General features: G+C 36.3%; 1 protein-coding gene across 5 annotated transcripts in view; it reads left to right on the top strand.

The window, feature by feature from the left end:
* The window catches only part of tnikb (TRAF2 and NCK interacting kinase b), a 50,059-nt gene extending 35,584 nt beyond the window's left edge, over window positions 1-14,475 (top strand). For 4 of the 5 annotated variants that reach the window (XM_079487754.1, XM_079487751.1, XM_079487755.1 and 1 more), the window contains 12 exons: window positions 1,974-2,155; window positions 2,623-2,731; window positions 3,041-3,199; window positions 4,011-4,107; window positions 4,375-4,557; window positions 4,702-4,845; window positions 6,102-6,236; window positions 6,594-6,694; window positions 6,966-7,115; window positions 8,227-8,386; window positions 10,195-10,334; window positions 10,844-14,475. In XM_079487754.1, coding sequence (XP_079343880.1) covers window positions 1,974-2,155; window positions 2,623-2,731; window positions 3,041-3,199; window positions 4,011-4,107; window positions 4,375-4,557; window positions 4,702-4,845; window positions 6,102-6,236; window positions 6,594-6,694; window positions 6,966-7,115; window positions 8,227-8,386; window positions 10,195-10,334; window positions 10,844-10,927 — 1,644 coding nt within the window. In that variant the 3' untranslated portion in view covers window positions 10,928-14,475. The remainder of the gene's footprint in view (window positions 1-1,973; window positions 2,156-2,622; window positions 2,732-3,040; window positions 3,200-4,010; window positions 4,108-4,374; window positions 4,558-4,701; window positions 4,846-6,101; window positions 6,237-6,593; window positions 6,695-6,965; window positions 7,116-8,226; window positions 8,387-10,194; window positions 10,335-10,843) is intronic. The other variant, XM_079487753.1, reaches the window with a different exon arrangement.
* The last annotated feature ends 417 nt before the right edge of the window (window positions 14,476-14,892 follow it).

Here is a 14,892-nt window from a genome sequence, read left to right as displayed (position 1 = left end):
AAGGTAAAATTACACATTTTAATTCTTTGAACTACTAACAATATTTCTCCCAAATTTTTAATTTTTAAATAAGATCTCAAATTCTGCAAAGAACACAAGTTCATATTCACTTTTAACTAATACAACAGTAATATTTCTACATCTATGTAGTAAAAGTTGCAAATAGATTTTTGTGATAACCTTGATTTTTATCAGTTTTATGCTTCTTTTCATGCGTGCTGTCAATCTTTCAGATAGCTGTTGGTTGACTTTGTCACTCCTGAGGTTAGATGGACTGGAATGGCAAAAATACATATAGAAATGCGGAATGGTGTCTCAATTCTTTCTGCGACTATGTATAGACTTTCATCAAATGTAAAAGACAACAAGGATTTAAATGAGTATAAATCTTTAATATGCAGTACACTCCTAGTTCACGTTTATTTTTGCTTTAAGCATTTAGATTAGTGGTCCAAAAGTATGGATTCTCTAATGGCTAGTTATTAAAATATAACCATCCAAAATGGGTAATGGCCAGGGCCAGACGGAATCTGCGGACTTTGTTTATTAATTCTGCGCGGATTTCTTTTCTTAATCTGCGGAATTCTGCGGAATAGTTTTTATATTGTTTGAAATGTGTTATAAGTTGAAAAAGGTTTTAAAAGATTTGAGAGAATGGGCCTTTAAACTTTACAAAATAAAAGCATTTACAAATCAGCTGTCAAAATTGCAATTAAACCTAAATAAAAACGTTATGAACGTGTTCTATAAACACCATTATTGAATATAGACCTACTTGTTTATTTATAATATACATTTTTCATGCAGAATGACATATTTTTATAATGATGATCATATATGAGCTGTTCACAGCTTTAAACTGTGATGATCTCAGTTGTGTTTTTGACTACTTTCATGGATCTTTCAGTGATACTGTTTCAGCACATGAGATGAAGAAGAAAGGAATTAATGTGGAAAAAAAACATAAGCGCTTTAACAAACTTGTTCGCTCATTGCATTGTTGTGTGTGAGTTGTGCGTCTTTACGCAGGATTCTTAAACCCAAGAATAATGTGTAGGCTAAGCTTGCTTTTATCAACAAAAACACGTGATGCAATACGAACACAACAACCATATCTTGTGGACATTTATATAGACAGGCTGCTTAATTGGTGGTTTTTACTTTTGCTTTGTGCGAGGTAAAATTCGCTTGTTCTGTAGCCTACTTTAGAAATGATCACGATCTATAAGATTCGCTTGAGAAGTAGACTGTGGGTGTCTTTGGAATCGATCACGCCATAAAATCGTCAGATTGCAACCCTAAACAGCAGAGTACTTGACGCGTTCTCAATCAAATACACGGTATATTCCGCGGAAACCCACGGACGCGGATTCCATCTGGCCCAGGGAATCTGCCTTGAGTGTATTCTTGTCATATTCAAAACTAGCATCTCGCTCATCCAGTAGTTCTGTAACTTGGTGCACAGCTGTTGACTTATTGGTTTCTCAATGGCATTTTCTTTCTATCTGGCTGCCTGGTGGTCTGCCGACAGGAGGAGCTGGTAAGATGGATACAGAGCGGGAACACCCGATTCCTACTAACCTCCTGCATGCAGGCCACATGCCTCAGGAACGGCCCCTAGTTCTGCTTCTGTTCTCCCGTGCACGTGTTGGTTTAGGCAGATGTTTTTTTACTTTTGGAGTGGATTTTTCAAGCCTTATAAAATGCTATGCTTTTGTTTTAATTATATTTAATACGTTTTATATATATAAATTTAATGTTTACCTGTTTGTGCCATTTACGTGACCTAGATTAATTCATTACATGTCTAACAGATAATCACAGTAGCATATGCTCCTCAGTCTAAAGAAATGTGAAATAGTCTTTATTTTAGGTGAATTGTTCACAGTTTGATGAGGGTTCATGGAACGAATGAAGCCGCTTATTTGTTTTGTGTATCTTTCTCGCTTTTCTCGCCCTGCCGTGTCCTAAAGGACCTCACTGCTCTGGCCAAAGAACTCCGAGAGCTGCGAACGAATGAAGACACCAACCGCCCGCCAAGGAAGGTGACGGATTACTCGTCGTCCAGTGAGGAATCAGAGAGCAGCGAGGAAGAGGATGGAGAGGGCGGGGCTCATGATGGGACTGTGCCAGTTAGCGATATTCCACGTATCATGTGAGTATTCTCGTGAGATAATAGAGAGCATTGAAACAAACCTGTTTCTTCTTAGCACCGATGGACAACTTTAAGGGCGCTTTTCTCAATATTGAGATTTTTTGCATCCTCAGATTCCAGATTTCAAATAGTATCTCGATCGTATCCTAACAAAGATAAAAATTGACCCTTATGAGTCTTTTTTTGGTCATGGGTCACATTTATGCCATGAGTCTATGGATATGTTCATGTTTGCAAGCTAGAATGCCAAGATTTCTTATTTCCTCTTTATCTAATAATTGTACGCCTGTTAATGATTTGTATTTTACAATTTTAGACGAATTAACAACCTTCTGAAATAAATACATATTCCTGTACAATCAGGCTGGGTTTGCCAGGGTGTGACGTTAACTAAAGTTGATTTAATATCTTTTCCCAGCAACAGGAAGATGGCTTTCATCGAGTAATTTAAGATGTTTTCTCAACAGGCCTTCTGCTGGCCAGAGTGGCAATGACTCATTGGGCAACCAGGAAGATTCTCATCCCAATGATTCATTCGGCAAAAATTCTCAAGACACCTCGATGATGATGCGAGAGGTACATATACCTGTGCACAAAGACAAATTCATCCTCTCTGTTAGAGAAAACCCATTCCTCTAGGGTATCACGATTTTGTTTCACTTTCAGTTTATTGATTCATGTTAGTTAGCTTTATTTTTATTGGTTATATTTTGATATTTTTATCACCTTCTTTTGCTTCTGAGATCTCCCCAAAATTTGAGCTCGCTGGCAGGGGCACCTGCTGTGCGTTAGCCAAAGGTTTCTGCAAGGTGGCATACATGCGGGTTTGGGTTCGAGGGCCTTGCACTAGCGTAGCCCTATTCTTTTTTCTGTTCCTCTCTGCAGACGTTTGGGGAAAGAAAGCTCGGTCATGCCGAGAGCAATGGTTTCCCTGGTAACTTCAATCTGCCTGATCTAGTACAGCAAAGCCACTCCCCCACGGGCATGCCCGGTGAGGGCTCTGGGCGGCACTCTAGTGGGCAGGACCTGGACTCGGTGGCTGAAGTAGGTGACGGATAAGCCTGTTAGAGCCACCCTGCACCCCAAAATTCTAACCTGAAACATCTAACCTATTCCCATTCAATTTAAACACATGGCTGTAGTTTTAAAGACAGCCCAATCGCAATTAAACTTACATTCTTCTTGATTTTAAGTTTGGTTTCCATTTTATTCTCATTCTTTCTTTATTTTGTTTATCAAGCTCACTTATTTGATAATTTACAGTAAACATTATCGAAGATGTTTTCCCGCTTTGTAACATTTTGCCTTTCTAAATGTTCCTCTCTTGCTGCATTGCTTTCTCTGCGAACACATGTTGGACAGTGTTCTAAATACAGACAGCGTGCATGTTCTTATTATTATGTAAATATTGGAAAAATGTCTTGTTGTGTTTGTTGCTTATAATGGCTTTGTTCAGAATGGAGGACTGGCATACTGCTTGCTACAATTCTAGCATACGATGTCTTTAGGTGGCATGTTTGATTCAGCAAATGGTGTACTGTTTTTTTTATTACCTTGGATATCAAAACCATTACTTTTTAGTTCAATATTGCAAGTCTGATATAATAATGAGTTTATAATTAAGCACATTTTTTAAGTAATTCTCAAAGTCCCTTCACTATATGGAAATAGTAAGGTCAGACACATTGCATTGTGGGATGCAGTATTCCGTGCACTGTTCTTTGTATATAGTATGCTGGCATACTTCAGAGATAGGAATAGTATGCTATTTCGAAAATAGTCAGGGTTTGAATTGCTTGTTTGCACGGTATGCGGATGCTTATGTGTCTTACATGTTGATTATTAATAATGGCAGTTTGGGATTGGGAGCGGATCCAAAGCCTCCTTCACTCCTTTTGTGGACCCACGAGTGTATCAGACCTCCCCCACAGAGGATGATGAGGATGCCTCGGGTAAGATTAATATATATATATATATATATATATATATATATATATATATATATATATATATATATATATATATATATATATATATATATATATATATATATATATATATATATATATATATATATATATATATATATATATATATATATATATATATATATATATATATATATATATATATATTATTTAAATGTGTAATTAATTATACAATGAATTTAGAGGTTAATGAGAATAATAATTGATATATGTTTGTTTGATTTCACTCAGCTCATTTTGCGGATGAACTCCTGAGGCACGAGCAGGAACAGGAACAAGCTCGATTGAACGAGGCACGGAAAATTTCGGTCGTTAATGTCAATCCCACCAATATCCGGCCTCACAGCGACACCCCTGAAATCCGCAAGTACAAGAAGCGTTTCAACTCTGAAATCCTGTGTGCGGCATTGTGGGGTAAGTCCAAATTCTTTAGGCTGATTTTAAGATCTTTAACTGACTTTATATTAATCAGAGAGTAGCATAAATGCTTTTTTCACCTCACTTTTTGTATTTTTATCTAGATAGATTCACATATATGCCTGTGTTTGTTTCCTATAGGAGTAAATCTGTTGGTAGGAACGGAGAATGGACTCATGTTACTAGATCGCAGTGGTCAGGGAAAAGTTTACAATCTCATCAACCGTCGACGCTTTCAGCAGATGGAAGTGCTGGAGGGTCTCAATGTCCTGGTCACCATATCAGGTACCATAAACCACCGTTTAGAGCAGGGGTGTCAAACATACGGCCCGCGGGAAGATTTGAAAAATAATACAAATATGAAATAAAAGTTTATTATTATTATAATTAATTTAAAGTTTATTAATACAATCAGTTTTTCGCTGCCATATTATGTTTTGTTTTATTAAATTTTTTATTTTATCATTGATCATTTAATTGGGCTTCTGCCGGAACCCCTAACAAGCATGCGCATTCTGAAGCGGCCGCCTACATTTCGAAAACAAAGTCGGCTAAGTTGTGCGGCAAGGACTAGTGATTTTAAAATGTCCAAATAAAGAAAACTGACGGAAGAAGACGTATTTCTTCTGTGAGTTCAACGGTAGGCCGGTATGTTTAATCTGCTCACAAGCCGTGGCTGTGCAAAACGAGTAGAATATTAAACGGCACACACGCAGAGAAATATGAGAAATACACTGGACAACTTCGAAAAGTCAATAATTTAACTTCAATGATCACAAAAACAACAGGGATTGATTGAAGCTGTAACGCTATTTGATTGCCAGCGAAATCCCAGCGGGATCAAAGTCGTTTTCAGAGGGAGAATTCATCAAGAATCGGTAATGAACATTAACAACCTGCGCTCTCGACTCACAAACAGACAGCTAAATGACATTATGAGATTGATGTGGTTGAAGAAAAGAGATGTCAGGAATTAAAATCATAATGCAGATGCGATCTAGATCTTTTGTTGTTAAAGGAAATTTCTAGTATATATTTAATGTTCATATCCAAAGTGAAGTTGTACTACTGTACTAATTGTTAAATATGTTAAGGCAGTTTTTCCTATTAGTGAATTATATTGTATAGCTTGTATGGTTCATATTTAATGTGACCGTCTGTACACAAATAGAGTCTGTTGCATTTTTGTCATTACTAGTTTAAAAAGTATCTGACAAAAAATATTCATATTCAAAGGAAAGGGTTTTGATTGCCTTTACCTAAACAAAATAGTTTTTTCAAAGAGGAATAAGAGTGTTATTGAACCGTTCTGAGGATTTATTAAATGCACCTTTTACAGAACAGTATGTCTTTCTAGTTTTTTTGCTAATTCATTTGTAATTTGGTGCAATATGGTTTAAAAAAGGTGATTCGGCCCGCACATTGTCACTTTTCTCTCCATCCGGCCCTTACCCTAAAATGAGTTTGACACCCCTGGTTTAGAGGATTGTGTGCCGTGTACAGATATGATTTGTGATCACTTTATCATTTATCTTTCACAGGGAAGAAGAATAAACTGAGGGTCTATTACCTGTCATGGCTCAGAAACAGGATACTTCACAATGACCCCGAGGTAGAGAAAAAACAAGGCTGGATTACGGTTGGTGACCTCGAGGGGTGTGTCCACTATAAAGTCGGTATGTTTCCTCAGACAATTTAGACAATTACTTATTTTAATACTTGAGTAATTTAGGCAGTTTAATAACATTTTTGGGAACCAATACTAACCAGTATTGGTTTTGATGCTTGTGTAATACACACAAAACGTATAAAATAAAATAATTTGCACACCGTACTTACAATAAATATGAATTTAACTTTCTATATTTCAGTAAATCAATAAATATGAAATAAATCAATAAATATTTTTAATAACCAAACATAAGCCAACGTTTGATACCCATTGCTATTGTTATTTAAATATTATTTAAACTATATTACATGAGTTCAGTTATAGGTTAATATAATTTACAATTGTATTTGTATTCCATCAGTAAAATATGAAAGGATTAAGTTCTTGGTGATTGCTTTGAAGAATTCAGTGGAAATCTACGCCTGGGCTCCTAAACCCTACCACAAATTCATGGCTTTCAAGGTAAGCGATAGGTCAGGTCCAAAGAGACCCCTTTGACAGCTCTTTAGGAAGAACAGCTGTGTAAACTTATTGTTAAACTGCATTTCCTTAAAAGAAAGTAGGCCATAGAACTCAAATCAGCATGCTGGTACAAAATGTGCAAATTAAGGAGCTATTTTTGTACTTCTGCCGTGTTCACAGAATTACTCTTGCATAAAGCATATTTCTTGGTTGATATTACATTAAGAATCCTCTAATTGCTCATTTTACTCATTGCTCTGTCTTTCCAAAGTCTTTTACAGATCTTCAGCACAAGCCCCTGCTGGTTGACCTCACTGTGGAGGAGGGCCAGAGGTTAAAGGTCATCTACGGCTCCAGCGTTGGTTTTCACGTGATAGACGTCGATTCTGGAAACCCGTACGATATCTACATTCCGTCCCACGTAAGTGAAAATGGGCAGAGCGGAGGCAGCTCTCCCCTCCTTACCCTGATTCCAATAAGACCATTCCTCCTCTGGGACACGGTGTGTAGAGTTGATGTTCGTATCACAGCTGTGTCTTTAATTACAGACGGGTCCAAAATGAACACTTGCTGAGAGCAAAATACCAATACAATTTTATTCAGCAGCTGGCTTATAATGGTTTAAATAACTTTGTAAGAATGAGTGATGATTAATGAATGTTGGGCACAGAATTGATGGGTCTTTTACGGTCACGTCAATTTTATTTAAGGTGTTTTGAAACAATAAGATTTAATTTGTTGCCATATATATTTCATTGCTTTAAATGATGAACAATACTACAGCAATTAATAATTTGGTTTATTACTGTGTATATTTTACTGGAAATATAAAATATCAGTTTTATTAGTATTCTTAATGTTTAAGCTTTACAATTATTATAATTATTCATCATTAGGCTTAGTCTTAAACATAAATTAACAATGAAAAAAAAGATTTTTTTATATTATAACAAACATTAACTAGATTAAAATATTTAGTTTAGTTGTAGTCATTTACAGTTAATTATCAAAAAGGTCTGATGCATCTGCTTGCTCATAGATTAACAATTATCCTAAACAACTATATAAAGTCTCATTTAACACCAAAAAATTGGACCCTGAATCCAAAGCAACATGTGTGAGTATGCCTGAGATTAGAGGAGGTGAATGGAAATAAACTCAAGGTCTCACTGTAAATAATGTTGTTATTGTTACATTATGAAGTGTGCTAGAAAATATCTCCGCTGTAAACGGAAAACCTCCCCTGATCTACGACCTTTGACAAACCAAACGTGTACGCCAACCAAAATGTTGAACCAAACTGCCCCAAGCCAGTAGTCTGATAGCGGGCGGTTTTGGGGTCAGGTTGCCCAGGTGACGGTGTGGTCGAGTGGAGGGCAGGAGTCTTGATTGTTGCAGCAGTTTCCACCCCAAACTCTGGCCACGTATAGTGGAGCGGGGGGGTTGTAAAGCGTCACCTAGTGGGGAATGTTTTGCACTGCAGGTCGTTTTTTCACCCCAAGGCTCATCTACGCCCACCCCTCCCTCCCCAGATTCAGAGCAGTGTTACCCCTCACGCCATTGTGGTGCTTCCCAAGACCGACGGCATGGAGATGCTTCTGTGCTATGAAGATGAGGGGGTCTATGTGAACACATACGGCAGAATCACTAAAGACGTGGTGCTCCAGTGGGGAGAGATGCCCACCTCTGTTGGTAGGTTTGGTTGTTTATTTCACACAAAAGCTCCTCTTCTTCTTGTAGAGCTCTGATGCTGGCCCGTTCAAGTGCGCTTCCCCAATCACTCCCGAAAACGCTTAGCGAAGCCTCTTTGTCAATCAGTTATTTTCTGAAAATATACACACAACCTATTCCTCTTTACCTGCATGCCAACGTTCTGTATTTTCTGTTCCTTAACCAAAATATTCAGCACAAGACTGAGATTAGCCACACCCCTTGCCACCCTATATGTCTAAAGCCTGGCAATTAAATTGTTTGTCTTGTATGTCTCACAGTCACTTCTTCTGTATTATGTTTTTGTTCAGATTGAGTTTATTTGATAAACCCTGAATATCTTTGGTAATAACCAGGCCCACACTGAATCTGTACCCGCAGAAAACACGTCCTTCAGTAATGCACTTGACATTTAGTAATGTCCTTGTGTGTGGGGTTATACTTTGTTTCGTCAATTTCATAATGTTTTCTGGTAACAATAAATACCATGAGCTCCAGGTAACACATTTTACCGATATAAATCCATTCTACAGATTATTTTCCCTAAATCACGTAATATGTTCAAATAAAGCAATTGATTCTGCCTGGGCCTGGGAATAACCTTTTTAAAAAGTAAAAGAAAATTTCAATTATATCTGCATTTATTAAAAAGATACTGCGATTTTTAGAGTGTTTAAGTGAATGTTTTCAACATGAAATAACTGATTCTATTTACTTTCCTAATGTGGTTTCTGGTTTTATCATATTAAATATCCTCGCTGTCCTTCCAAAACCTTGAATTTCCAAATTTCGCTTTTCAGGAAGTGGAAAAACACAGTTTATTTTTTAATTTTTAAAATGCTGTCTTGTCAAATTTAAAAAGCACTTTTAATACTTTTTATTGGTTATTATTTGCAAAACCCAGTGACAAACCTAATGGGTGACTAATAATTATTATGTAATTATTAAATCACGGAATATGGAATATGGCTATTTTTAGAAGGACAGCAGCAAATGATTACATTAAGATTGAATATATTTTTATCTGATTTATTTCGGTTTTTAAGAAAATCTGACATTATGTAAGTAATATAGGATGCAAATGTTTCATGTTGACTTGCATCAGGAAGTCGATGAGCTCAAATGAAAAACTTTTCATAATCATTTGAAATCCGGCCATATGTCTCTAAAATTAGTTTTTGACTTTACTGAATGTGTTTGTTTGTTGTCATTTATCATCTGCAAAGAATGTGTTTACGATTTAGTTGTGTCTTTGTTTGTTTGCCGATACTGATGGGTTGAAATGAATGAATGAATGAATGTTTCATCAAAATTATTGTCAACTCTTCAGTGATTCTGCATTAATAGCAAATCAGAATAATTCACAGCCCCTGATTTTTATTCTATGCTGAAACATTTGTCATCAGTAGCACAGAAAGTCAAAACAACCGGATCACTGTATCATCTCAATGCAGGACGACTTATCGTTCCAGATGCAGGAAGTTCTAAGAGAGTTCATAGTCGTTCATAGTCGTTCATTGTTCATGACTATCCCTTATCCTTCAAATTCAAAACAATAGACAATAATCCTAAATCTCTGGATGCTCAGAAACTGCTGCAATAATGGCCTCCTGATGATGTGGAGTGGCTTTGGCAGGTCTTTTTAAGCCTGGGCTGTTTTAAGTTGCTGTTGGACGTCAGAAGTCGTTGAGGAACGGGGTGTTATAACAATGCAGTGTTTGTATTCCAGTGCGTGTCAACGCTCTCCTGTCACGTTTTTGTTTTTGTATATTCGCCTGTCCCTCCTGCAGCTTACATCCACTCCAACCAGATCATGGGCTGGGGAGAGAAAGCCATTGAGATCCGCTCCGTGGAAACGGGACACCTCGACGGAGTTTTCATGCACAAGCGAGCTCAGCGACTGAAGTTCCTTTCGGAGAGAAACGATAAAGTATGTTACCTCTCGCAGTATTTTGTTGACATAGGAGACCAGGGACAGTTGTAACACAGGTTTATATGCAAAAAATTATATATTTAAGCCAAGATATTCATATGTGTAACTATGTTCTTTTCCATTTTAAACATCTATTTGTAGTTTCCATATTATAGCTGAGGTCAGGGTTTATAACACCCAAAATATGATTTAATGAAACTTTTAAAACTTGAAAATATGTAATGCACATTCATACATTTATTAAATGTATTTTCTTTATGTATTTTTGTTTTACTGTTGGCACATCAAAAGTCGAATTGTGAAAATCTGTGTCTGTAAAAATAAGGTTCTGGTCTCCTTCAAGTTAACTTTGTCAGCTTGTGTAAGTTGAGAATGTTCTTTGTTTAAATGAAAATCCTATATAGTCACTCAAACAAAGCAAGAGGTTGTAACAGTCTGGTCTCCGGTGTGACAAAGAGGCCTTAAATAATAACCTTCCTCCATCTGGATTCTTTTCTTTCTCGCAGGTGTTTTTTGCCTCGGTCAGATCAGGAGGCAGCAGCCAAGTTTTCTTCATGACCTTGAACAGAAACTCCATGATGAATTGGTAATATGTCCACGCCCTCCCCTCCATTGTATCTGTGGACCTTTTCTACTTTATTGAAAAGTGTGGAAAAATGGAAAGACAGGCAGAGAATCCAGGTGTGCTGGACAATCTAGCAGACTGCGAGCAGAACAAAACTTTCCTGGGTCTTTCTCAGAAGGGTCAAAGACGATCAAACTCAACTCCACAGCCAAAATCTGGACGCTGCCATAAACAACAAAGAGGTTCCAAAAAAGAACAGCCGGTTGCGTTTTTTTACGGCTCTTTCGTTGATGTATGTGGGGTTCTGATGTTTTTGTCATTACAAATATGTATCTAGAGGCTATTAGTAAAAGACTGAAATCGCAGGACCCTCAGAATAGAGTGAATATTTAAGCAAGTGATTTGTACTGTTAAGACACGTTTGACACAATAATTCAACGTCAGATAAAACCTCCCTCGCGGGATGCGATTTGTGCGATCCAATATCTTCACCCCAGACTTTTGTGGGCATATTTCATTCTTTTGTTTTTAAAACAAATATTTTTCATGTTTCAACTCGGAATGCACACAGATGTTTGTGACACGTCGACGTCATCCTAATGTGTGAATTTAACTGATATTTGAGACTTGATTCATGACATCATATTGGAGCAGACACACTTTTGGGCTGTACACAAAATGCCTTAAATACGAAATTGCAATGCTGCTCGATTAAATTTTTTAGGTCCATTTTGATTTGTGTGCGTGTTTATGTAAAGAAGGGAAAATACTGCTATTCGATGGAAATTGATGCCTGTTTGTAATGGAAATATGCATGATCCTAAACAGTCATAATGTGCATTCCTAGTTGTGAGCTAAAGTTCTGTAGTATTTAAGATTGCGGTTGAAGTTTGTGTCCGTGCACTGTTCCTAGCGCTCAGGGAGATGGTGCTGTAGATCAGACTTTTTTCATTGTCTCTCAAACATATCTTGAGCATTTGATATCAGCGGTTGTATTACAACGGAAACATGCACTGATGCGTGAATGTCCACATGACGCGAGACATTTAAAGAGTGAATCTGATGTGCAGGGAAGACTCTTTGTAAAAAAATCACATAGGGCAGATCTATAAATACTACAGAGCTTGGTATTGAAACATCAAAAAGTACATTACAATTTCATTGAGTCTCACAATAGCTGTTAGTGTGAGTTTGTAGATGCGTGTATGATTGGATGAATGATCGAATTGATTTTCCACGAACATTACAAAAAACTAGTTGCGTTGTCATCAACATACCAGCAGTTTTTAATAGTTAAGGAAAAAAGGAAACGCGTCTCATTTAGATAAGAATGTTTTGTATTTACATTTATTTTCACACAACTCTCAGCAATGTGCAATAACGGCCGTGGGAATTGAGTAAGCCCTCACTATTCCTCATGATGGATCTTTAATCTCCAACTATTTATAGAGAGCGTTCACCAACTGTCTGTAAATATCCACTTCCTGCCGTGAGAGAGAGGAACATGCTTCTGAAATGAATGCATTTGAAACTGTGAGGGTGTGACAGAAATGTGTGATGTTTTATGTGGCACTGTAAGATCCTTCCAATGTGTCACAAATGTGCACCTCATTTTGTGTGAATCACATGAATCTGTGAACTGAACTGTAGTGTTTTGAGAGAGCTTCCCTTTGGGCTACCTTGATTCTGTTCACCTGTTAGGGTTCAGTTTTCTGACCATGACGTAAAGAAAACCTCTATGTGAGGGACACGATATTAGGCAATATTTAAGATTGAAGGGACGAATATTACTTCTCTGAGGGTGTTTTAAGTCTTTTGCAATTCAACAAATAGACCAGTGAATTTTTTCAAAAGGTATTTTTAACTAGCTCAATAATTGGCTTTGAATATGTACTTATTAATGTAAAATGGCAATGTTGTCATGTGTAGATTCAGAGGTGATTTGAGTGTAGAACATCAGAAAAATTATTTTAAAAAAACTTCTGTAAAAAAAGTCTTGTGCAATTAACAGCCAATTCAAGCCTAAACTTAATATTAATAGAGATCCTTCTAAATGACATAGCATTCTATAAAATACAAGAAACAAGTTCCTTAATAATATACTTTCATTTGTATAGTTTTATACATTTCCACTGCTGTATGGAATGGCAATAGTGTGTAGAATTCACAATGTCACTTGACACAACTGGAAACCTTTTTTGTTATACAAACTGTGAACTGAGTATGGATGTGTGTGCCGGATTGATGTCTCCCCTGTAGTTATGGGGTCTTCCCATCAACTTTATCAACACAGATGTAAACTGTGATGTTGGTTGATCTGTTTATCTATCATGCACCACCTCAAATGTGGTTGCTTTGTGTAGAAAGGTTTTTGATGTGTGACCTTATTTTTACATTAACTGGAAATTGATACAGTAAGTACATGCTTTAGCCTGAATCTGTTGTTTTATTTCTCTTTCTTTTAGTATTTTGTGTATTAAACTTTTAAGATTTATAGCACAACTGCGTATTCTGGGTATTGGTTATTTTCATGGTTGCTGCAATGTGTGTGTGTGTGCGTTTTATTCTTTAGGCCTGTAAAAAAACATCAATCAAGAAACGAAAACGGCCTGCTAGCATTACAATTAGGAATGGTGAGCTGTAATTGGACATACATTTTTGATTTTCATATTTCATAATATGCTACCATGAAGTTCATTTTAAATGTTAGGTTGTGCTATTATTTAAGGCTAGGAGAATTGGTACTGATAACAATAAATGTAGCCTGGACTTCTGATCTCATTAAATCCGTACCTAATCCATAGTGTTTTTATTAGTTCATCGATTTCATTTTACAGTACATGATGTAAATCACACCAACACCAAAATGCCCTCATCCAACCCACAAAAGAGCGAAATCATCTGAACTAAATCTTTTGTGGATATGGAACTTTTTAAAACTCAGTTTTGCTTGATATTTTGATCCGTTTTATTTATTGTATGGTAAAGTGCTAGTATCTCATTGTATTAAGAACATTTCAAGGAAATAATTTCGAATCTGCTAAGTTGTATTCTGAATGAGTTTGTCTTAAAGAATTTTGTAATCTATATTATCATGTCAAGGATGCTTTACATTTTACTTACTTACTGATTTAAAGAACACTTTAAACGGTTTTGTTACTTCATAGTTAGTTTTATTCAAGCAACATAGTTATGCCCATTTCGTGGTTAAATAAATCTCCCTTACTATTGCAAGACATTTTAAAATAGTTGTTTGTAAAATTATTTTGGTTGTTTTACATTGCTCTTGTTAGTGAATCCTAGAGGAATATTGCATATCAAATAGCTGGTTGGTGATCAATCTAAACTGGGCTATTAGCAATAATAAGCATATTTTTAAGTTGTCGGACTTCATGTTGGACCCTTTTTTACTTCGGCTGTATAATATAGCTTTAGTTTATTCCCATTCAAATAGATTAAAGAGATTCTGAATGAAGACAAATAGAAACCTATTTCTAGTCCAGCTTGTTCACCTGTCTCCCAAAACCATGATTTTCATCTGTTTTTTTTTTAAATAAATTGACACAACAAACCGGAACATGCGTGCTGTCATATTTTCCAACCCTGCTATAGAAAATTTATTTTGATGGTTTCATGCTATTTATAAAATGTCCTTATGTAACTTATAGTGTTTTGCGTCTTACTGCATTGGGCTGTATTCACCCAGATGACATTACGGATCCACACTTATGACATTAACATAATAATGTTAATAATTTAGTTCAGTCTATATTATCTGTTCATAGCCACCTGTACATTGTTAATAGTATCTAGCCATCTGTATATATTGTTCATAGTACATACCTACTGTAAAATATTCTCATAGTCAATGCCCACTGTATGATATTTTCCTAATATTGTATTCTGTATTTATTCACTGTATATCCTGCACTTGCTAATTGCACTTCCGGTTAGACCTAAACTACATTTCGTCAAACTGTACTTGTATAT

Source organism: Barbatula barbatula, assembly GCF_947034865.1.
Source record: "Barbatula barbatula genome assembly, chromosome: 23".
Lineage (NCBI taxonomy): Eukaryota > Metazoa > Chordata > Actinopteri > Cypriniformes > Nemacheilidae > Barbatula > Barbatula barbatula.
The sequence above is the reverse complement of the archived record's forward strand: the minus strand, read 5'-3'. Positions and strand labels throughout refer to the sequence as shown.